The following is a 24,673-nucleotide window of genomic DNA, read 5'->3' as shown; positions in this document are numbered from 1 at the left end:
CGACTCAGTTTTCCAACTACACTATGGGAATAATAAAATTTTCCTTACAGAATGGTGGTAAATTTGTAAAGAAACTGGTACATAGTAGGCACACAATAAATATCACTGTATCTCCCTTTTTGGATGAAAATTGGTCTGTGCGCTCCCAGTCACTAATGGAGCCTGTTCTTTCTGCTATAGGAGTGTGGATTATGGTACTGGTTCCTTGGTTCCCTGGTCTCTGAATTTCCCCTAAATTAACCCTTGCAATCTGTCCTCCAGGGTCAATATTGCCATCCTCCAATTGGTTACATATATATTTGGTGACATTGGAGAGAAAAAGGTATACTTCTCTCTAACTGTAGTTCTCAAGTGAACTTGTATATGGAGAGATGAGAGACCGTATCTCTTATTTCCTCCAAACCAAATTATTTGGTACAGCACATATATGCTGTAGTCTGTCTCTGAATATTTGTTTTTAGAGAACTATGGTAGAGGTAAATAATTTTCTCTGATCATCAAAATTGATGATACCACATATCTGGTTCTTGAATAAGTATCTAACTTATAAAATTTCCACTTAAACTCCTTGAGTTTTTAAAGTGTAATAGCAGCAGAAAGATTTTATTGTTGTTTACTTTCGCTGTGAGTGCTCCAGATTCCCTGAGGTGATTTTGAGAGAGTAAAATGATGTCACAGGCAATGTTTTTTGAAAGTAGTATGCAGAAAGCTAAGAGTACACAGCCCACAATAGGTCATATATACAAAGGCAAGTATTTTCCAAATATAAAAATTCAGAAAAAAAGTTTCATATGAACTGATAACATAATGGTTTGTATGAAAACATTTTACTTTTGATTTAAGAAGAGTGCCACTTGTAGTTACAAATTGGAGAATGTATTCCTTAAGATCAACAAAAGTGTTTAGAATATTTTCCTATTGTCCTGAACTTATACATAGACAATTTACCTGAGAAAGATGCTTTTTTAGAGACTTTTGTACATCCTTTGGGATCATGTTTGTATGAAGTAGAACTAAGGGGGAAATACACAACCACCCAGAAACCAGTAGAGCCTTCAAATTATCTATTATTGATAATATTTCCATGGCAACAGATATCTAGGAAGTAAACTGCAAATGGCATCACTACTTTAGATCACCTCGTTTGGAATCAAGTTCCATTCTCTTCAGTCCATTTAATTCTTGCTACACTTTTTAGATCTCTTAACCCAGGCATAGAAATGTATTTCTTTCTCCTGTTTAATACCCCATTGGACCAGTGGTTCTGTGGCTGAAGTGAAAATTGATTGTTGAGGGACATTTCAGACTTCTAGCAGTCAGCACTTAAAACAATGTAAGCACCAATCCTGAAGAAATCACCTGCAGAAAACTTGGACTGACATTTGGAACTAAAAAGAAAATCTGGATCTTGACCAAGACAGAAGGTCACCAGCCTGGGCCTGCACAGTGTGGTGTATCATGCTGGCCACAGTGAAACTGGAAGAGAATGAGGACTCTCACCAGGGTGGAAAATGAGGCATGGAAGCTTTGATTAGTGAGCTGTTAGGCACACAGACATTAATTTCGAAGCATTCCCATCTCCAAGCTGAGTAATAATGTTTGTAATATTATGGGATTGTTTGGCAGCTGCAAGAAATTCAGAAAACTGAATAAGGAGTCTTTGTTGGCCTCTGAGTGGCTATAATGAGACCTTTAAATTTCACCTCCCTTCCCTTCCTCCACATCCTCTCTGCCCAACCACCACCACCACTTAATTCTTGCCCGCTACGTAGCAAGAGGCACATAACAAACACATATATAAGCTCTTTAGTATATTCGTCAATAAAGCAGAAAAGAAAGGGGAAAAAACCCGCAAAACTCCAAGTAAAGAATTTTCCATTTCCCAGTCTCACTTCTGTATTATGGGTAGGTAGGGAGACAAGGAAACCCCCAGTCCAAAATGGCAGTCACTCATTCTCCCCAACTTTGCATGCTGCCTCCTATGTCAGAGGATCTGACTCAAGTATCTGATTATGGGGCCTGCTAGGTGCTAGCCCATCGTTAAGTTGCTATGTTCACCAGTGTCGCTGTTTCATATTAGAAAAAATCCAGGTTGGATACTGTAAGCATCTCAAAATGACCAGACACTGAAGAAAGGCTGACCTGCCTCATTCAAACTGAGGGTTCTAGAGGGCTCTAGTGGATAGCAGGAAACACCTGGAATCTGAAGCTTAGGGGCTTAAGCCTTTGCTCCTCAACAGATACTCTAATGTTGGGACTGGGGGCTACTCTCTTAGTTGATGACTCCTCCCAGTGGGACTGATGGTGTTTCCCTACCTCACAGGGATATTGTGAGGACTAAATAATAGAGTTACCAAGTCATGTAGTCATGAGCATCATGATTGTTGTTTTCTATAATATGACTTGGCATTAACAGAGTGCCCTTTGATTGTTTTTGATTTTATATGATAGCATCAGGCACTGACTCAAGTGGATGCAGTGAAGCTCTGGCTCAGTTACTTGCTTTCCACAGTGTGCTGCTGCTGGGAAGAAGCTTTGCTAATAGGACTCAAAGTGCTACCTTGAACAAGAAGCCACTGTGCCTATCTGAGGCTCCTGTGGCATTTTCACTTGGTTATTAGGCAATTCATGAGTTTCCTCTTACCTCCATTTTGCTGGACCACTGCCAAGGAACTAGATCTTAACCTCAGGCTCCATCATTGAGCTGAAGGTAGTAGCTGATCCACAGAAATTCAGTAAACAAAGACCAGATTTCTGTTTTTCCTGGAGAAACACCCCCAAGAAGCCAGCCAGCCTCTCTCTTCAAACAGACCAGGAGACTACAGTCAGACATTTCTTTTCTCCCTATTCCCAAAGTTAATGTGACTCTGCTTTTAGGAACACACACACACTTGAACTTTTCATAAAGCAGGAGGAAGGCAAAATCCAAGAACCAGTGTCTACTCTCTTGTTTTCTATTAAAGTTAAGATGATGGAGGAAAGTAGATAAGACTTTACCTCTTCTAGCTTTAGTGCCCCACACTTTTCACTCACACCATACACTTGCTTCTCCAGCAAGTATGAAACCTTATTTTTCTCCCAAGCCAGCCTCAAAATTTGCATTGATGTAAGAGGAGAGGTCCTTAGAGTTTGTAATATCTTGCTATGCTCTGTCTCTGCCTCAGAGCCTCCATATCGAAACTAGTTTCCTTCTGGTGGATGTGCAGTCTTTGAGGCCAGGGGCAGACAGGTATGAGGGTCAGAAGCACTCTTCCAGCCTTGCCTGGGACCTGCATTTTCCACCCTCTTCCTTCTCCTCTCTCCATCTACATGCACACACACACACATACACACACACACACACACACACACACACACACACGCACACACTTCTTTCTCCTTTCCCTGACTCAGCAACATTCTGGAGAAAAGCCAAGGAAGAACTTCAAGGAGGGAAGGGAGTTTCCCCCTCCTTGGGGCAGAATTTTAATCTCCAGGCCAACAAGAGTTTCCCTAATGTGGATTGAAAGGCTAATGTGGTTTATTCTTTAACTGCTTTCTATTTGTTTGAATGTTGCATATTTCTGCTAGTGAATTTTCCTTTAATAAAGCCGTTAATACATCAATGGTATTTTCTTATTTACAACAGACTGACAGGACTAATGCTGTTAACATTGGGCCTTTTTTTCTTTTTCGTTTTCTTTCTTTTTTTTTTTTTTTTTTCTCTCGTTTGCTTTCCAGGTCATGCTGACCTGTTCGGCTTGGACTGTTTCACATTTGTTTTTAATGTCAGTTTAAATGTAATTGTAAAAGCATGTATGCTCTAAATTCACGTAGTTACTTTTTCCAGTAGAAAAGCCTCATATGCGAAACCATTTCCAGGCTCTGCAATTTCACATGAGCAGGTTTTTGGTAATGACCTTGTGCCCCTCACCCAGGATGGCATCTGGACAGTGAACCTCTTTCTTCTGGCTCAGTAGTCAGAGAGAGGAGACTTGGAAATAGTTTCTGCCAGGTCCTGTGCTTTGGCAAGCATATGCAGCATTGCATATCATTCTATTATTAATTACGTTTACTCCTCCATGAACTAAAAACCATTAGACTAAATAGTCCAACATAAACCTTGAAAGATAAAATTCAATATTCTTTTCCCTGGCTATTCCTATGACTCAGAATTGGGACAGGGAGGAGTATGGGGGCATGGGAGGAAGGACCAAGAAACCTTATTGCCTGAGAGAATTTGGCCTACACTTATTTGTGTACACTTACACTTGGATGCACCCCTACTAATCTCTCACTCCATGGCTGCCAAGAACTGGCTCTGTTCCCTGTCTCTTATCCTTGTCCTAATTCTTCCCCACTCATTTCCAGCTGACCCTTCTCCCCACTAACATGCTACCCTACCTGATAAAATTGAAAGAGTACTACCCTAGAAGTCAGGATACCTGGTTCTAGTTCCTGCTTTGCTACTATCTAGCTGTGTGACCTTGAGCAAGACTTAGCTTTGGCCTTCAGTCTGCTCATCTTTATAATAGGGATTTGTTTCAATGGGAAAGGAAGAAATAGACAATATCTGGGGCTTTCAAACATTTTCTTGGCAATGGAATCTTTTCTTCAAACAAAATCTGATGCAGAGTCCCAAATGAAGATACGGAATAGAGCACCGCTTTGAAAGAAGGAGGGTTTATTGGAGCCACATGCTCAGGCCTACTTTGCCTCTTCTCAGGGCCCTTTAAAATCCTTGGAGCTCCACTACTGTACTAGATTGATGTCTGGGGAAACTTCTGATTTGATTCTCTCTCCTAATTGATTTAAATCCCTGTGGAAACTCTATATGTTTCTTTTTTTTTCTTTTATAACATCTTTATTGGAGTATAGTTGCTTTACAATGTTGTGTTAGTTTCTGCTGTATAACAAAGTGAATCATCTCTATGTATACATATATCCCCATATCCCCTCCCTCTTGTGTCTCCCTCCCACCCTCCTTATCCTACCCCTCTAGGTGGTCACAAAGCATCAAGCTGATCTCCCTGTTTCATCAGTTAGCTTTTTCAGAGAGAAATTCAGCTGCTTGAGATAAAGGGAATGACGTGGAGCAATGTGGGGTTTAGCAACTAGCAAGAAAGAGTAAGAGGCATCATGTATTGACATACAGAAGTTACTGTGTGTTAAGCACGTTACATGTATTCTGTTAGGTAAAGTTACAACAACTCTGTGAGGTAGATCCTATAATTATCTTAGGATTCTTGAACCTGTCAGTTTGGCCCTCAATCTTTGACTTGAGACCAGTTGACCAAGATGGAAGACAATATTTCTTATAGGTTGCCACCCTAAGCAGTTTTTCAGAGTGTTTTCTAGCTAGAGATTCATTCTTGGAAAATGTCATAGCCTGCCCATTGATATACAACTTTACAGAATTCAGAGTACTTTCATTGAGATCATCTCACTTTCTCCAAATAATAGTCCTATGCAGTAGTCAGGTCAGATGAGAAAACTGAGGTATAGGAGAAATCAAGGGATATGTTCAAGGTCAGACATCCCATAAGAATGTGAATACCACCACCAATAATAAAAAGCCCTTTCTTGTGAATAACATTTTAGAACTTTGATGTCATCATTGCATTCTGCCTCCTTAAGTACAGTGAAATTTTTCACCATGCCACAGTCTTGGAGGGTTCTACTGGTGGTGTAGAATCTTCCCTCTACTCTCAGACACCACCACAGTGTCTATATTCCTCTTTAACAACCTTATTAGTTAGGTGCTAATGTTATCACCGATTTATAGATGAGGAAATTGAGGTACAGAGAGGCTAAGTCTTGCCCAGAGTCACACAGCTAGTGAGCAATACAGCCAGGCTTAACACTGAGACAGTCTGACTCCAGACTTTTTGCTGTTAACTACTACCCTTTGTACATATATCAAGAAACTAAGAGCAAAAGAAAGAAAAGGATGTTCTGGAGATCATACAGTGAGCTCCCCTGGATCTTAATCCAGTGTTCCTCTGAATATCTAAACCTAAAGTTGTACAATGAGATCCCCTGACTCTAATCCTAGTGGATGAAATGATGGTTGGCATGATTTAAGCCAGAGGCCACAAATTGGTTTTCCACAGGCCAAAATTGACTTGCAGAATTGTTTGTCCAGCACAAACAGACTTAGACTGCCTCTAGGCAGGGCATCAATCACTTTCCTGTTCCCTAGCCCACCCTATTTATGTTCACTAGGCTGTTTTAGATCATTTGCGTATCTGCCTGACTAGTGAAGATATTCAAATTCATAACCCATACATTTAAGCATTATAATATATAAGCACCTGCACACACACACATAATTTCAGACATTCACATAAGTACAGCCTAGTCTGGTTTCACAAAGAATTTGAAGCTCTGCACCAAATGTACCTTTGTGTTTAGTTAGCATTTAGAATTACACTTAAGACCTGAATTCAGTTTTATAGGCAGTTATATGCTGAAGAAACTCAGTTACTTTTTTTCATCTCATAATATGTCACTCGTCCGTTCCCTTCTCTGCCATATCTGGTTCTCTGTTAATCCTGCTGTCCCTTCTTCCCCATGTCCGAGTTTGGTCTCCTGTAATCCAGTCACTCTCTACTCTTTAGGAATGGATGGAGAGTGAAGAAAATCATTTTGGAGGGCTCACTATGTGCCAGGCATTCTCTCTCATTTAGTTCTCATAAGTGTCCTAGGAAGCAGGAAGCGGCTTCTCCATTTTATAAAGGTAGAAACAGAATCTCAGAGAAGCTAGGCAATTGGCTCAAAGTTATTAAGCTAGTAATTGATGGAGCTGGGGTTTGAATCCAAGATCTTCTGATTCCAAAGCCTCTTATCTTGTCTATACCCCAATTTTGTAAGGAGAGTGTATTAGTTTTCCACTGCTGCATAACAAATTACCTCAAATTTAGTACCCATTTATCAGCTCACAGTTCTGTAAGTCAGAAGTCTGACACAACATGACTGGATTCTCAGCTCAGTGTCTCACAAGGATGAAATAAAACTATTGGCCAGGGGCTTTGTTCTAATCTGGAGCTCACAGTCCTCTTCCAAGCTCATATGATTATCGCAGGATTCAGTTCCTTGCAGTTGTAGGATTAAGGTTTCTGTTTCCTTTCTGGCTGGCTGTCAGAGGCTGCTCTTAGCTCCCAGAGGCTGCCCTCATTCCTTGCCATGTGTACACCTCCACTTTCAAAGCCTGCAACAGAGAATATTCCTTATATTGAATCACCCTGATTCCATGAATACCCTTCCAGAAAGAGTCCAGTCCCTTTTAAGTCTTATCTGATTAGGTCAGGCCCATCAAGGATAACGACCCTCAAAATTCAACTGACTTGTGACCTTAATTACATCTACCTAATCCTTTTACAACAGCACCTATATTGGTGCTTGACTAAATAACTGGAAGAAGGTATGTGAACACCAGGGGTTGGGAATATTGGTGGCCATCAAGTATACCTAGCACAGGAAATGATTCTTTTATCCTTCAAACTCCATGGTGAGATTCAAGGAAGAGAAACATCCTTGACCTTGGGGAGAGGAACTTGAATTTTCTAAGAATTTGTAAACTTTACCGCACCTTGCCTCTCCCCTGCCCAAGGATGAGAAAACCTCTGTCTTGAGGTAGCAAGGAATGAGGCTGGAATAGTGCCTAATGGTCATAGTGGCTATAGAAGCTACAGATTAATCACATCTACTTCTCCTGAGGGATGTACCATTGAACCTGATTGGAAAAATCTTTCTCTGTTGCTGTAGAGACAGCCCTCATAGGGGTCTAATGCCACTATGCTGAAAAGTCAGCTCCCTATAAGGTCCAGGCAGCAGGATCCAGGCATGTTTTCAAGGGCTCTCTTCCCCTAAAGATCAGGTACAGACAAGGATGTGCCTTGCCAATGTCCCTTTCTTGTCACTGCTTTGACCTACGATTGAAAGACAGTGATGAGATGCAAAGCAACTCACACACCATTAGAACTATCAACCTATACTGTCCCCTTTATCCTGGCTTCATCACTCAATTTGAGCAAACCAATGGGTCTCTGCGGTAACACAGGGGCCTGACAAGCCTGTACCTCACATGAAAGAGTTAGATATGACTCTGGGGCTCAGGTGCAGGAGACAGGAGGGGTGTGGGGGCGGCCTTCATGGATGAAAACAAGGCCTTGGGCATTGAGTAACAGCTGAGACTAGCAAGCCTCATTGTCCAGCATTCCAAGTCGTCTAGCAACATGCTGGCCTCTGCTGCACAGAGAGAACAGAGGATCCCCCGGCAGAATGAATGGAATCTGATTTCAATTATGTTCAGTACAGTCACCCTCTTCAGGCAGAGAGGCCAGAACACCTGGTGCAGCTTGGGCCACCGTGGCCGCAGGGACAGCAGGTTACCCAGGTCCTGGAGGCAAGTGGGAATACGGATTCTCTTTCTCAAGCAGATGCCATATAGGTCTAGAGGAGGAGGATATGAAAATACCAGCCAAGTTTTCATTAGCACTATGCAGAGAAGGGGAATTATTTTAGGTTGATGGATTCTCCCCACAGTTTCTGCACATATTGATCTTGCTTGTAATGAGTTTGCTTAGGTTCACAAGTCATCAGCCCACTGAGATCTGAGTCATTGGTGGGAGAGTCAAGGTGACAGAGCATACCTCGCTGATTGCACCAGCACCAATTCCTCTCTGTGTCGTTCCACCTTTTTGAAAAACCCATGGATTCTTCTATATAAAATTCATTTGGATTTGTTTTTTAATCAATAGCATGAGTAAGGCATGACAAATGGGACAGATGCCCCAGAGAACAGTCTAGATTCACAACAGTATTCCATAGAACTTTGTGAGATGAAGGATATGCTCTGTAACTGTACTGTCCATTGTAGCAGCCATAAGCCACATGTGCCTTTTGTGCACTTGAACTGTGGCTAGTGAGCCTAAAGAATTATATTTTTAATTTTATTTAATTTTAATTAATTTAAATTTAAGTAGCCACATGCGTCTAGTGGCTCTTGTGTTGGACAGTGCAAATCTTGAGTTCAGAGAGGCAGGTACTGAGATAGAGTAGAAATGACTTACTTACTCAGAAAAAGAGCTGGTATGGTACAGGGAACTCTGGATTAGGAATAAGAGCCCGGTTCTAGTCTCTGCTCTGCCAGTAGGTGACCACACTCACTCTGACCTCAGGCTCTCCATCCTTGACTTGAAATGTTGGATTAACAACAGAAGTCCCAAAATAATGGCTAAGGCCTGAATTCAACTTTGGGATACAGAAGAGTTTTAGGAAAAATTTAAAATATTATATGAACGCCTTCTAGGAGTATGTATATGTGTGTGTGTTATGTGCACATGCATTGCAGGGGCAAGAAGGTGGTAAAGCATTCACTTCAGTTCACCAGAGTTCCCACCATTCTCCTATAAACACACACACACACACACACACACACACACACACACACACACACTGTATTACTTGTGTAGACAATGAAGGTATATTAATTCTGTGAACCCCCTGGATGTGATGAGTTCTAATGACCCTTCCTATTTCATCATGCTATGAATCTCTAAGCCACTGTAGTTCCCCAAACCTACTTCTACTTTGGGCAAATGACTAGAGGAGTCTCATAGCTTCTGCCTTTTCCTTTCTGGATTTGATGCTAGTTACTGAAGTTTAGAGTCACGGGTGAGGGTGGAAGGCAGGGAGAATATAACCCTAGCCCTACTCCTCAATTCTATTAGGCTAGAAGTAGGGTTTAGGGCTTCAGACTCCTTGGGGATGCAGTATGATATAGTAGAAAGAGCATTGGCTTTATAGTCAGACTAAGTTAAGATTTTTAGGTTCTATTTCTTGATAGCTGTGTTACCTCAGTTTACTCACTTGCAAAACAGAGATAGGAAATATTCCTCACCTCCTAAGATCATTGTGGAATTAAGTGATATAATATGTTTATGAAGTGAAGTATATAGAAGGCTCAGAAAAAATATTTAACCTTATATCTCTTAGTTCCCTCAGGCATAAGGCTAATTATATCTGTCTTCTCCCAGGCTGAAAGGGGGACTACATGGCCTGGCAACTTCTGAGCCCAAGGTCAGAAAGTACCAGTGATGGGGAAGAGAATGTCTACCTCTAGAACCTGTACCAGGGGAGCAGATCCAGAAGTCACTGTCAGTCTGTGGAGCTGCCTACTTGAGCCCATGTCAGCAATGGGTTCCCCAGATGACAAAAAATTTTAGGGGCTAGGCCAGTAGCTCTGGGACAAGATGAGCTTAGTCCTGCCCATACCTCCAGCCTGTGCCCTTGATGAGAGGTGGGAGTTGACAGTGGGTGTGCATATCTCATTACTGACTGTGCCCAAACCTTGCAGAAATGATTGTTGGACAAGGTCATCTTGAACTCTGTGTTGATTTTCCAGGCTTCCTTGTTATTTTACCCTGAGTTCTTCTCTGGGCTCTTCTTGCACCACCAAACCCTCTATTTTCTCCTCCTCTACCCTGGTTGTTGATCCAAACATGTGATTCATTCTTTCATTGATTTACTGAGTTGTACTATGATTGGAGTTTGCATTGCAAGACTTATTTTTCTAATTAGAGCTGAGAGTCAGTTCCAGATAAGTATCATTTTTTTGCAGGAGCCAGAAACAGATCAGCAACAGGTTTTGTTGTATTTATCCATTAAAATTGAGCAATCAGCTTCTCTCTTTGTTTTATACCTTTTAAATTTTATTATTATTTTAAAGGGATTAGAGATAAAGTGGTTTATGGTCTGTCCTGGTGCAACTGCCTATGCTAGATCTCAGAGTTATGACCTTTTCAATTATTTATATTTCTGCCAATATAAATGCTAAGGAAAATAGCACAAAGTAAACATCAGGATGCCCAAGGACCTGTAAATTGTGTGTATGAGAGCACAGGGGGAGGATGGTTCATAAGGTTTGAGTTTTAGATTATTCTTGTTTTTTTTAAATAATGTTATTTCTATCATCCTTTTTAATGGATGGTTCCTGTTTTACAGGCAGATTATAAAGGTAGGGACATTCTGTTATTTCTTTGATACAACTGGGGATTTCAGACTTCAGCTTCTCTCTCTCCCCTTTACTAAAGATGAAAATCAATATATGTGTTACAGTGTATGTTCAACTATGAGTGTAAATGTCTGACAATACCTGGGACTATTATAGTTGAAGTGAGAAATGCTGCAACACCAAAAAATTCCCATTCATTGACCCCAAAGTGGGATGATAAGTCTAGTCCTTCTCCAACAGATCTGCCTTTCTAGTCTCCTTCCCTAGCAGTTTGCTAGACATGATAGACATAAACACAAGTACAACATTCCCTTGATTTAAAACATTCCATACTTGCCTATCATCTATGTGATAAAGCCCAAATTTCTTAATATGATATACATGCTCCTTTAAAGTCAAACCCCACCTTTGTTTTCAACCTCATAAACAGCCAGTCTCCCCACATATACAATATACACTCCAGCCACACTGGTCTCTTTTACCCCTAAACACTCAGTGATTTTGTTTATGCCCTTTCCATTCCTCTCTGCCTGGTGAAATCCTCACTATTCTTCGAGGTCCAGGTCATATATCACCATAAACATTTCCTGACCTCACCTATGCAGAGAGATTGTTGTTCTTCCTCTTTTGTTAATACTCCTGTTGTAACATTCACCAGTTTGACATTTTCTAATTGTTAGAATTGTTAGCGGGCGTTTATTTCTCCTCTACCAAACAGGGTTAGGGCCTATGTTCTTTTCGCCACCCAAAAGCAAAGGCCTAACAATGGATGTCTGTTGAATGAATGAATGAGTGAATCATGAATATATTAGTAAATGATTTAATTGAAGATCCAAAGTATGAATAGTGGAGACTGCATTTAGGCAGAGTCCAATCCAAGGATATACTAGGTCTGTCTGGCAAGAGGATCACAGAGAAAGCAAGATATGAAAGTTTGAGTTAGGAGGAATTTAGAATGATGAATCATTCATTTAACCAGTGTTTAAACGGAGCACTTGTCCTTAAGGAGTTTAGAGTCTGTGACTAGGGAGAATGAACATCCTTGTTTTCTTAGCTCAAACAGCTTTTCTAACAGGGTAGCTGTGCTGTGTGTTTTTGGCCACTGATAATAAATCCAAGTTTCCCTTCTTTCCCAATAGCCCGGAAGCTGAAGAAACTTGGGAATCTGAAACTACAGGAGGAAGGGGAGACTTCCAGTGCCACCAACCCCACTGAGGAGTCAGCCCAGAAGCTGACAGTGTCACATATTGAAGGCTATGAGTGTCAGCCCATCTTTCTGAATGTCCTGGAAGCCATTGAACCAGGTGTGGTGTGTGCTGGACATGACAACAACCAACCTGACTCCTTTGCAGCTTTACTCTCTAGCCTCAATGAACTGGGTGAAAGACAGCTTGTACACGTGGTCAAGTGGGCCAAGGCCTTGCCTGGTAAGGAAAGTGGGGGCATGGAATGTGGGAGGTCATATTTAGTGAAGACTTCTTTGGGCCAAGCACCATGCCTGTTTACTTCCCATCCATTAACTCATGCAATCCTCACCATAACCTTGTGAGGGAAGAGATTGGTAGAAATTCCTACATTAAAAATAAGGAAACTCAGAAATCAAGGAGAAAAGCAACATTATTGAGTATCCCACATGCCTCACATCAGCACACAGCAACCATGTTTCTATGTTCAACCCACAGATTTAGTCAGCAAATGTTCCCATAATCATGGATCACATAGACATACCCTTATATGCCTTAAGATGCTCTTCTATATGTACACACACAGGTTCACCCCAAAGATAATCTTGAGCCTAACTGATATTCTGTCTTTAATATTACTTGGAACCCATACCATGGGAACTCTTATAATATGGTATGATAGAAGGAACATGGGGTTGGGAGTCAAAACAGTTAGGTTCTAGTCTTAGCTCTGCTGGTAACTCATTATGTGATCCCTTCCCTTTCTTGGTCTCAGTTTTTCCATCTGTACAATGTGTGAAAAGTGGTTTGGACTAAATTGATGGTTTTCCAGTTTTACTTCAAGGAACTCTTGGTGCTCTTTAAACTACCTTAAGGAATTCCCTGGCAGTCCAGTGGTTAGGACTCCATGCTTTCACTGCTTGGGGCATGGGTTCGATCCCTGGTCAGGGAACTAAGATCCCACAAGCTGTGCCATGTGACCAAAAAAGTAAAAAGAAAAAAGAAATAAAATAAGCTACCTTAGCATCATCATAGTGGAAGGAAACATTAGGTGATAGTGAAAGAAATATGAAGTGTTTTTCTAACTTCTGCATGGATACCTCCAGTGATGGGGAATTCACTTCCTCTCTTGGCCATCTGTTGTTTGGAAAGGTCTGATTATTAAAATATTGGAGCTTAAAGAAGCCCCAGAGATCCTCTGTCCAACGATTCACAAATGTTCCTTTAGCAGCCAAACTCTTTATTTCTCAAAAACATGGTACACAGATCCAAGTGGAGCTGGTTGATTTAAAGCCAGTGCCTCTCCCTCACTACCCCTAGAGAAGCCTCAGATCACTCTTGCAGAATCTTAGGGCTCCAGGGAACACAGTTTGGAAACAAGAGAAACATAAACTCTTTAAGGGTTCTCTTAATCCTAAACTTCCATGACTGAAAGATTCTTTTGAAACATCAACAACCAAACCTCTCCTTGTGGAGTCAAAGATTAACCTGCCATTTAATAATAACTGTCAATCAGATGTGAATTTATGGTGAACAGAGAAGTTTCATATGTAGTACCTCATTTGATCCTCATAAGAATTCTGTAAAGTAGGGATTCTTTTCCCTGTTTTATAGATAAATACACTGAAGCTCTGAGAGGTGATGTGCTTGCCCACAGTTGCACATTCAGAAGGTATCAGGGCCAGAACTTGAGCCCACGTCCCCTCCTAACTCCAAATCCCCTCCTCATCCAACTCTACCCATAGTCTGTGTAGTACCACTGTAGTTCTCTAGCCTCGGGCTTTACAGTGAGGGACCAAGACTTTATCCAAGGCCAGTTGGGTCATAATGTGGACTTGCTGCCTTGGAAGACATTGCATGTTGACTGTCAAGCCCCCTTTTTGTCTTTCCAACTCACAAGGCCCAGTTACAGCTACCAGATTGTCCCTAACACCTTCCTAGCTTGGAAAGCTGAGGTTGACTAGCCAATTAGATCCCTGGGAAGAAGGCCCAAGGACTCTGGCTGCATATACACTGTACCGAAAACAGAGAATTCACACAGGGAAGAAAAAAATACAAAAAAAAAGGAAGAAAAGAAAAAGTTGCTTTAATTCTTATCACTTATTCAGCTGGGTGTCTTGATGTCATGTGTCTAACAGAGATTCAGTTTAATCTTTCCAAGCAGTTGCCAGACACCTTAGTGTCTCATTTTATAGGATAGAACCTTTTCTTATATATGATTCCACTTAATCCTCATAGCAGTCCTATGAATCATAAGGACTTTCACTCCCATTTCAATGATAAGGTTCAGAGAGGTTAATTAACTTGTTCTATTTGGTCACTTAACAAATGCAGCCAGAGCTTGGGCTCAAACCCTCTGAGTTCTAGTTTGATGGTCTTAACAATAACCTGGTGCAAAGCATTATGGCACAATTTGTATAACTGGGAGCCACTGGATTTCCTCAGCCTAACCTCCAGGGTTGGAAGCCCTTTCCTTACATTAACAAGTCTGCAAGTTAATATCAGTTCACCATCTAGCTTGTCTAAGGAAATGATCTCTGACCCTGAGTAATTTAAAGAATAGCTTCAAAAGAAAGCCAAGTACCACATTCATTAGAACTGTTATTCATGTTATCAATAATCACCTACTAATTCAAGTTATTTGCTCATTGAACACATTGAGTTCCTGTCCTTTGAGAGGCACTGTGCTAAGTACCTACTCAGATCAATTTTGTTGTGAAGTTTTCTGTGATAGTGATGATATATGTAAATTGCCTACTACAGCACCTGGTACCTTAGTAAATGATAACTATTGAGGGAGGGTGAGTAGACTGTATGTACACAGTATATTTATAATCAGATGTATCTGGCTTGGAATCTTAGCTATACGCTAGTTGTGTGACTTTGAGCAAACCACCTGTCTGCAGTACTCGTTTCCTCATTTGTAGAGATGGTAGAACAATTGCTACCTTGCAGATGGTTATCAGCACAGAAATTAGGTATAAAGAGCATCTAGTATAATAGTTGAAACATAGAAGATGCTCCGTAAATGGTGGGTCATTATTATCAAGCTTGAGTGCTAAACCACTAAAATCATTTTAAGCTGCCACTAGTTTTTCCTAGAAGCTCATTCATGGGTCCCAAAGATGAATTGTCTTCTTTGAAGACCTTAGCTGTCAGGTGCAATAAAGCAGCAAATATTTCCTAATTGACCTTTCTTTGGGTATGTTCTTCCAGACTAGACATGAGACTATAGGTTTCTACTGAAGATTGCTAAGAAATGATGTTGATTGGATTCTAGTGAGAAAACAGAATCTCAGGTTAGCCTCTGCTCCCTAACCTGTTTTGTGTGTTTCATAACCTGAAACCATGACTTCTCTCTGTTTCTCCAAAACAGCCTAATGCAGCGCCAAATAGGTGTTGAGTGAATGAATATATGTTGAAGGAAACCTGTAGACTGGAACTACTGTTTCTTCAAGTCATCCTTTGATAGCCGTACTATCTGAGCAGGCTGCTTCAAAGGATGGGCATTAGCGGGCTAATTTTCCTATAGGTCTAATCTGATTACAATACCTAACTCTGTTCTCTAATGCCCAGCCTTTGAAGCAGCTATGTTGTTGATGCATATACAGTAATTAGGCTTGAGTTCTAAGCAGCTCTCACTAAGGACTGTTAATTAGTATTACAGCCAAACTAAGCTTTCCCTTTTTCTCCTCTTTTTTAGTTCTCTGGCATCTCAGGGAAGGAAAAATCATCAGTATTGACGGCTTCCTTGGTATTTGTACAGTTTAATCCTCATCCCCCCATGCACCCTCATATTCACACACTCACCAACCAAGGCTTTCCTTGATTCCCATTGCCTCCCACCCCAGGGGTTCAGGGTTCAAGCTCCCGGGCCCCTCCCAAAGAGATTCTTTGATGTTCCATGCTTGACCCTGGCTTTTTGTCTCCTACTGGAAAGAATCAGTCCCAGGTATTCTGTGCTACAGAAGGGCTTCAGGCAGGAAATACTCTGGGGTCTGAGGCTCCAGCTAGTCTGTTAGCAGACTAGCTCCTGTGAAGATGTGAGGCACACGCCTGGGAACTAAGATTGCAGTCAAAGGTGGTGATGTGAGGAGCTCTAGCATCCTGATGTCTGGTAGGCTTGGAACCTAAAGGAAAAAAGGGTAAATAGGGGGTGTGTGTGTCAAGAACCAACCAAACAGAACAATGTGTCTAGATAGTGTAGACTTCAGACCTGAGCCTATGGCTAAGAAAAAACTCATGACCTTGGTAGTTCTTGAGCTGTGTTGTTCAGCAGTAGTATGGGAGAAGCACTGAAGAAGAGAATTAGAACACCTGGGTTCTAGTCCCATTTCAGCCACATACAGACTGTATGAGCTTGGGGAAGTCAGTTAACTTCTCTGGCCCTCAGATTCCTTGTTGACAAAATAAGTGTCACATTGCCCACACTCTAGGGTAATTGTGAGGGTTAAATGAGGTCATCATCAGGAAAGTTAGAAGCATTATACAAATTCATGTAAGCATTCCTAATAAGGTAAGTAAGACAAAATTTCAGATAATTCTGGATCTGTTAGGGAGAAGATAAATGAGGCACTGGTAGGGGATGAGCTCTGAGGTGATGCTTTAAGTATCCAACTATTTGGAAACCTCCAGGAGAGCATACATATCTGTTCTACCTATGTGGAGGCAGCATCTGGGAGCCTCTGTTATCTGAGCTTAAGGGAGGTAATTTGGAGATCATCTATAATTCTCATTTTATAAAATGAAAATAATGAGAATCCTAAGTCTAATTAATATTTCTCAAACGCCTACTCAAATATCTGAACTGTGTTATATACTAGAGAGGTAAAGATGAATAAGAAGGGAATGGTCCCTGTCTTCAAAAAGTTCTAAGTCTTACAGAGGAGACAGATATGTGCATAGATAAATTCCAGTACAGTGTAATGAGTACTATAATTGGACAGAGCTACTTAAGATTCAGCAAGATGGTAAGAGAAGAATCACTAGGTCTTCTGTCTGGATGAGTTGGAAGAGGCATCACAGAGGAGGTAGCCTTTCAGTGAAGACTTGAAAGATGAGTAGGTGTTTATCAGATGGAAAGCCTGGGGAGGGAAGAATGCATTCTAGGGAAAGGCAGCTGCCTGTGCAGAGATAGCAGAGATTTAGAGGCATGATGTGTGTGTGTGTGTGTGTGTGTGTGTGTGTGTGTGTGTGTGTTCAGCAAACTGTGGGTTTTTCAGAATAGCTAGAACCTAAATTATGAAAAGGCAAATGGTAAGAAATTAGTCTGAGAAAGCAGGTCATAAAGGGCCTGTTTGTGTATAATAATGGCAGTAGGCAGGAATGGCAGTAGAGTAGGAAACTAGCAGGGCCAGGTATTTATTGAATAGAAAACAATAGAGAGGAAGTGGGAGGCAGGAAAAGGGTCAGAGAAAAGAGATGGAACCTGAAGGTGGTGTGGAGAAGGCATGGCTGTCAAAGGCATTCCACCATATGCTGATATGTAATAGTATCCCTTTCCCAGGGTTGTTAGAAGGTACAAACAAGATTATAGCTAGAAAAGAGCTTTGTAAAGTGAAAAGTGCTGTTCATGTGAGAGAAATGATTATTACACTGTGTCTTTGGAAAGGCAGTGAGCCTTTCTGAAGATCAAGGCTTTGGAATCAGACTGGCTTTGGAACTTGATCTGCCAATTACTAGCCTTATGATCTTGGACAAGTTCTTCAACCCTTCTGTGACTCACTTTTATTGATTCACAGAATGGGAACAATAATAGTATACACTTTATTGGATTCTTGTGAGAAATAAATGAATTAATATAAGTAACATGCTTAGAAAAGAGTTAATTCATTGTAAGCAGTCAGTAAGTGTTAGATTATTATTCTCTTCCAATGGACAGTGCACTTTTTGCCTCTGTTTCTTTTGAGCAGCTCAATGAAGTAGGGAGTGCACGGAGTGTTATCCCTACCATATAGTTTGTTCCCCTCCTGCTCCCCAGCATTGATGGCCCCTGGGGCTCCTCAAGGGCAGCCCAAGTGCCAGAAATTCTCAGCCCAGCAGAGTCCCAGACTTCACTCAGCCCATCAGTGCTCAGTCTGACCACTGCCTCTGCCCTATCTCCAGGCTTCCGCAACTTGCACGTGGACGACCAGATGGCAATCATTCAGTACTCCTGGATGGGGCTTATGGTGTTTGCCATGGGCTGGCGGTCCTTCACCAATGTCAACTCCAGGATGCTCTACTTTGCCCCTGACCTGGTTTTCAATGAGTAAGTGCTTATGGGTCCAGAACTCACATAAACACAGACCTCGTTGGTGGTGATGATGGTAATGTAAGTAATGGTGAGAGTTGGTTCATTTGACCTTTAGGTGAGGCAGTAGAAGCCCAGCCAGCCTGCTCAATCTGAGGTGGCTTTGCCTGGCTGAAAGGCCAATTGGTAGGAGGAAACAGGGGAAGGCTGTCGCTTTTCCCAATCAAGACTCAATCCTGGTAATTTGGCAGTGCTTCTGACCTGCTTTTACCTTATCTCAGACCCTCATGTCAGGATCCTTTTTCTTCACTCTGAGCAACATAGGGAGTGAACAGAGAGACTCTAGTTGTGAGGGCTGAAGTTCCTTTGGTCCCTTATGCTACCATCAAAAGCTACTGCCAGTCACCATTTGTTGAGAAAGTCCTTTGTGCCAGGACCATACTAGATATTTTCCTAATCCTTTCTCATTGAGCACTCATGAGAACTTGATTTCCCCTTTAAAAAATTTTTTTTAATGGATGGGGAAAATTAGGTTCAACAAAATAAAGTGACTTACCCAACAACGTCAAACAGCTAGTGCATGTTGGCAACAGAATTCAAAGTATGGCTCTGTAACTCTTAGCTCTTATACTGCCTCCTGATGGTAAGTGATGAGGAAGTGCAGCTCCATCATTTTCTGGCCATGTGACCTTGGCCCAGCCACTTCCCTTCTCTTAAAAACAGTTTTAATAAATGCTTGCCCTGCCACCGGCTCTATTTACCCTTCATGAATTTGGCCAAGAGCTCAGGGTTTAAAATTGTACTTTCCTCAACTGAAACCTCTATTCTGTTATTTCCTACATCATTGTCTTTGGGTAAGACCCTTACCTTCCCTGATCCGCAGTTTCCTAATCTGTTAATAAAATAAATCTTTCTTAAATGGTTTTGTTATGACAACTAAAATAGGAGCTAGTGGATGTGAAATGTCTGTCCCATAATGGGCAAGAAATAAAAAAGAAGTACCTTTCCAATACTCTCTTTTCCTAACAATGATAATCTGTTCTGTGTCTGCTATTTGAGGTCCCTTGTGGCATTGTGAATGGAGCTGGCCAGAAAAAATCTTCCCAAGAACTTTGAGCTAGTCTCACCACAGAGAATCCCTTTGGTCAGGAAGGAATTGACCTTCCCTCCCCTTTAGCCCTTTAACCCAGAAGAGCCTTAAAATAAAATCTACAGTCCAGTGGTTCCTTCCAGTACAGCAGTGCCATATGGGGGAAAATAAGCGTCCCCAGCTGCCCTCTTCCAACTCAGCCAGCCCTGGTAGCGAGAAGCTAAGAATAACCATTGAGCTTTTGGCACAACCTGCTTTGTGGTTTCCAGATCTCCAAAGAGTTACCTATGATGCCATCTTCTGGAGCAGGCCTTAAAAAGCCCTCTTCCTGTTCATCTCTCAACCCACCCTCTTGCTGCCCTCCAGCGATTAAATCAACTACTGGGCACCTGCACTACCCTCCCCATCCAGAGCCTGAAGACCTTTGAACCTTTGCAAGGTGATAATTGGCTATTTTCTAAATCTTCATTTCCTTTTCCACATCTGTGTAAATATGTGACACCCTACCTCAGCTATCTGGTCCACTTCCATGTACCTCATCAAAAGGTACCACAGGATTCCCCACAGAGTCAGGGTCCTATATCAAGCCCCAGGGCTCCTGAAACAGCAGACCCCCTTCCTCTTATAGGAACCCGCCATGTTAGAGCTCTTAAAGTCCCTAGAATCATCTAAACCAATGTTTCTTAACAGGGATGCTGTTGACATTTTTCATCTTTTAGCACATTCCTGCATATTGGAATGTGTTTAACTGCCCTGGTACCTGCCCACTAAATACCAAATAGGATCCTAGTCACTGTGACAGCCCAAACTGCCCCCACACATTTCTAGCACCCACTAAGGGAGCAGTACCTCTCCAGTTAAAAGCCACCAGTTGCTGCTAGCCTCCTCAAGGTACCAATGGGGAAACGGAGGTCCAAAGAAAAAGACAGGGACTCTGGGCCAACCCATTTGCTGACCTCTCTGACACCAAACCCTGTCATCAACCCTGCTTTCTTCTTTTCTCCTCCTCTCTTTGTGGAGAACACAGTTTGTGAGGGTAATGGACCTGAACCCTAGCTGTGTGACCTTGGGTAAATTACTGAACTTCTCTGAGGCTTATTCTCCTCATCTGTAGAATAGTGAATAGAATCATAATGACACTTGCCATTTTTTGAGCAATTACTATGTGCCAGGCACTGTGCTCCATCATTTATTTCCAATGTTCGTCTCCCCACTTCTCCATTCTCTTTTAATCCCACCTACTTCTGCTTACCTCCTGAATTCCATTCCTGCCCCTTGCTTTCTACCTTCTGCACTCTATTCCTTTCTTTCCTCCTCAGGTCTTATTCCTTTTCCCTTTGAATTCCTTCCCTTGCCTTTCTCCCCTCCTTTCTACACCTTCTCTGTTCCTGGGGTCTGCAGCAGTATTAGAGCAATCCTTCATGTCAGGATTACAATTTCAATGGTAAAAATACTGCAGTGTTGTCATCAACAGAGGCTTGGAAGCACAGACAGACCAGAGCAAGGCCATGCCCTAAGGCTCAGCAAATCTTACTTAAAAATTCCTTAGGGCGAAAGAGCTTGGAGCAGCATTGTTTTGGTCAGTTGACTTGTGATACTATCTAAATGCTTCATTTTTCCAGTTGGGTTCCAGCCTGCATCGAATATTTCTACATTATCTGCCCCTTCATTTCCCTCTTTCTCTACCATCCAAGATCTCTCTGAGATAGGGTGCTGAGCTTCCACCCAGCCAGTACCAGGCCTGCTCAACCTGTGAACAAGGCTAGTGGTTTGGGGACCAAAATGTCAAACCACAGGCTTCAGACCCAATCTGGGAGGGCTTTTTCCTCACCACTTAAGTGAGTGTCAAATTCCCTTTCCTTTCTCCACAAGATATAAAATCAATTTCTCTCTCTCCCTCTCCTCTTTGTCTCTCTCTCTCTCTCTTTCTCTCTCTCTCTCTCTCTCTCTCTCTCTCTCTCTCTCTCTCTCTCTCTCTCTCTCTCTCTCTCACACACACACACACACACACACACACACAGACACAGACACAGACACACACACAATTTCTGAAGTGCTGAAAACCAGGAAGGTTTGCTAGCAGGAGGATGCTGTATCTTCTCTTATGGGCTTGTCATGGCCAGTCATGGAACAGAGAGGTTGCTCCCCTCGAGAATCTGTCCAAGCCTTGGTCACTTCCCTATATAATTTATAGGTGATAATGTGATGATGTTTTCACAAGTCACTATAATAAAAGCAGCTCACACGTGTTTATAACTCCCAAACTGTGATAGGGAACAGCCAGTATATGAGGGAGTAGGCTCCGCTTCAGCAGGGGACATTTAGATTTGACATTCAGAAATATTTTCTGGCTGATTTGATAAGCATTGGAACTCATTTAAAGGGACAATGGGGAATCTCCTTTTCTGGGAGTTTTTAAAGAAATGATTAAATTTCTAATATGGGAAGTGTGGTCACTTGGGAATCCTGATGTCCTTATTTTAAGACTTGATTTCTAAGGCCTGTCTCCTAGAAATCCTCCAAGTTTGAATGTCTGGGAGGCAGGTTCTGGCTCTGGCTGCAGCTGAGATTTTAGGACTAGTCAGGGAGACCATGTGCCAGTCCCACTGTATTCATTTGGTTAGGCTTTCCTGTCCTTGTGCCAGGAAACAGGAGGACCACGGGGACCTGGAATTTCCATGTGGTAATCTATATCCTGGCCAGGCAAGATGAGTAGTTATCAGGATATCATGATTTTGGAGAAAAAAGAACAACTTTGTTCCTGTCACTGAAGCACCAGCAAGAGAAACAGCAAGCTCTTCTTGGAGAACTTGGAAAGGGGAGGGCAACCACAGATATTCTCTCTGGGTTTATTGTAAGCCTTTCCTTACTCCTCTTTTTTTCTCTGTGCTTCCTTCCCAGGTACCGCATGCACAAGTCCCGGATGTACAGCCAGTGTGTCCGAATGAGGCACCTCTCTCAAGAATTTGGATGGCTCCAAATCACCCCCCAGGAATTTCTGTGCATGAAGGCTCTGCTGCTCTTTAGCATTAGTAAGTGCCTGGAAGGGCAGAGAATGCCCCTAGGGGCATAGGGGATCAGAGGGAAGCTGCTTTTTTCATTAAAGGATTATTGGGAAGAAGCCAGCTCCTGAACATTTCCCTTCTTCTTTCACCTTCCCTCCTCCACTCTCCCTTAGCATCCTTTTTCCTAACAAGGATGAATTTCATGGCTAGAGACCAATTTCTTTGCTAAAATTCAGCCTCCATTAGATCCCCACCTACCCCCAATCTCTTTCTGGTACAAGGCCTTTTTGTCTGGTTTTAGCAGGTCTCTGAATTTTTCCATAGCTTCTACCATAGAAACAGGCAAGGACCACCTTATATGTCTTGTAGGGCAGAAGGGATTGCCTCCTGGAAGGAATTTCCTCTTCTGCCAAAAAGAGAAGTTCTGTGTAAGCAACTCAGAAAGGGCTTATTTGGCAGCCAAGGAATATTTCTTTAATGTCTCTTCTAAGCAGAGTGCTTAGCCTCTATGAGGGAGAAAGGAGACAAAATTTGATATTCAAGACCACGTGTTTTAATTTTCTAATTCAGAGCCAGACTGTGAACAGCGTAAAACCATAGGTCCTAAGAAATGTGTAGATGAGAAGTCTAGAGAATGGAAAAGCTCATTAAATTTTATTTACTTGATACCCTACACACTGGGTCCAGCTAGCCTTTTCCCTAAGACCTTCCTAGCAGACTTCCTAAAGGTCCCAGGCATATAGGCCTCAAGTGACAGGAAACCAAGTAGATGGTTCTCTCCCTGTGGGGGTGGGGGTCAAGTTTGTGGTCAGAAAACTTGGTGCTTTATCTAATGCTCCTTCGTGGGCATGTTTCCCCTCCCCATTCTGTCTTCATCCCACATCAGTTCCAGTGGATGGGCTGAAAAATCAAAAATTCTTTGATGAACTTCGAATGAACTACATCAAGGAACTTGATCGTATCATTGCATGCAAGAGAAAAAATCCCACATCCTGCTCAAGGCGCTTCTACCAGCTCACCAAGCTCCTGGACTCTGTGCAGCCTGTAAGCAAACGATGGAGGGTGCTTTGTCAGGGAGAGCAGCCTGATAGAGCCAAGTGATAATATGCTCTTCTAAGGTCTGGCACCACCTGTTCGGAGGTGCTTCCATTCCCCTCTGGCTTTGAGTGTGGTCCAGGAAGAAAATTCAATGAAGAAGAAAGGAACACAGGTCACAGTGTCCCAGCTGGATGTTGTGAAAGAGGTGGAGGAGTTGAGAACAGAGCAGTTGGGATTCAGAGAAGGGGCTTAGAGTAGATAAGTTCTCTACGCAGACAAAACAGACCTGGATGTTTTCCCCCTCTTCCTCGAGTCATGTGCGTTTGTGTGTGTGTATGAGAGAGCGAGTGTGTGTGTGTGTGTGTGTGTGTGTGTGTGTGTGTGTGTCTATGCTGAGGAAAAGGAACACGCAGTCTTGAGTCAGAGAGCTTGCAATGGTGTAAGAGATCTCTTGGGAGCCTTCGATGACTCCCTGGAGACAATTTAGTGCACATGTGTGTGTACGCACACGTGCGCGCACACACACACACACACACACACACACACACACACACACACACACACACGGAGGCCCAAGGACATGGAAGGAAAGAGGAGGAAATCAAAGAATGTGGGGATAGACCCTGACAAGAAGCCAACTCCTTGTCAACCCTGTTTTCTCCCTCTCTTATTGTCCTCCTGCAGATTGCACGAGAGCTGCATCAATTCACTTTTGACCTGCTAATCAAGTCCCACATGGTGAGCGTGGACTTTCCAGAAATGATGGCAGAGATCATCTCTGTGCAAGTGCCCAAGATCCTTTCCGGGAAAGTCAAGCCCATCTATTTTCACACGCAGTGAAGCTTTGGAAGCCCCCATTTCCTCACCCCCACCCCACTCCCTTTCTCAGAAATCTTCTGCCTGTTTTAACTCTGCACTACTTCTCTGCAGTGCCTTGGGGAATTTCCTCTATTGATGTACAGTCTGTCATGAAGATGTTCTTGAGTTCTATTTGCTAGGCTTTTTTTTTTTCTCTTTTCCTCCTTTCTTTTCTTTGCCTCCCTATCTGACCCTCCATGGCACTTTCAAACTCTGCTCCCCGCTGTGGCCCTTATCTGTGTTTTGAATGCTGTTGTATTTCTTTAAATC

At 42.3% G+C, this 24,673-nt stretch overlaps 1 protein-coding gene across 1 annotated transcript in view; it reads left to right on the top strand.

Moving 5' to 3' along the window:
• Window positions 1-24,385, top strand: part of AR (androgen receptor) — a 162,824-nt gene extending 138,439 nt beyond the window's left edge. The window contains exons 4-8 of the mRNA XM_060137406.1: window positions 12,136-12,423; window positions 18,286-18,430; window positions 22,404-22,534; window positions 23,394-23,551; window positions 24,230-24,385. Coding sequence (XP_059993389.1) covers window positions 12,136-12,423; window positions 18,286-18,430; window positions 22,404-22,534; window positions 23,394-23,551; window positions 24,230-24,385 — 878 coding nt within the window. The remainder of the gene's footprint in view (window positions 1-12,135; window positions 12,424-18,285; window positions 18,431-22,403; window positions 22,535-23,393; window positions 23,552-24,229) is intronic.
• The last annotated feature ends 288 nt before the right edge of the window (window positions 24,386-24,673 follow it).

This window comes from Lagenorhynchus albirostris, chromosome X (assembly GCF_949774975.1).
Source record: "Lagenorhynchus albirostris chromosome X, mLagAlb1.1, whole genome shotgun sequence".
Taxonomy (NCBI): Eukaryota; Metazoa; Chordata; class Mammalia; order Artiodactyla; family Delphinidae; genus Lagenorhynchus; species Lagenorhynchus albirostris.
This window is presented reverse-complemented; position numbering and strand designations above follow the sequence as displayed.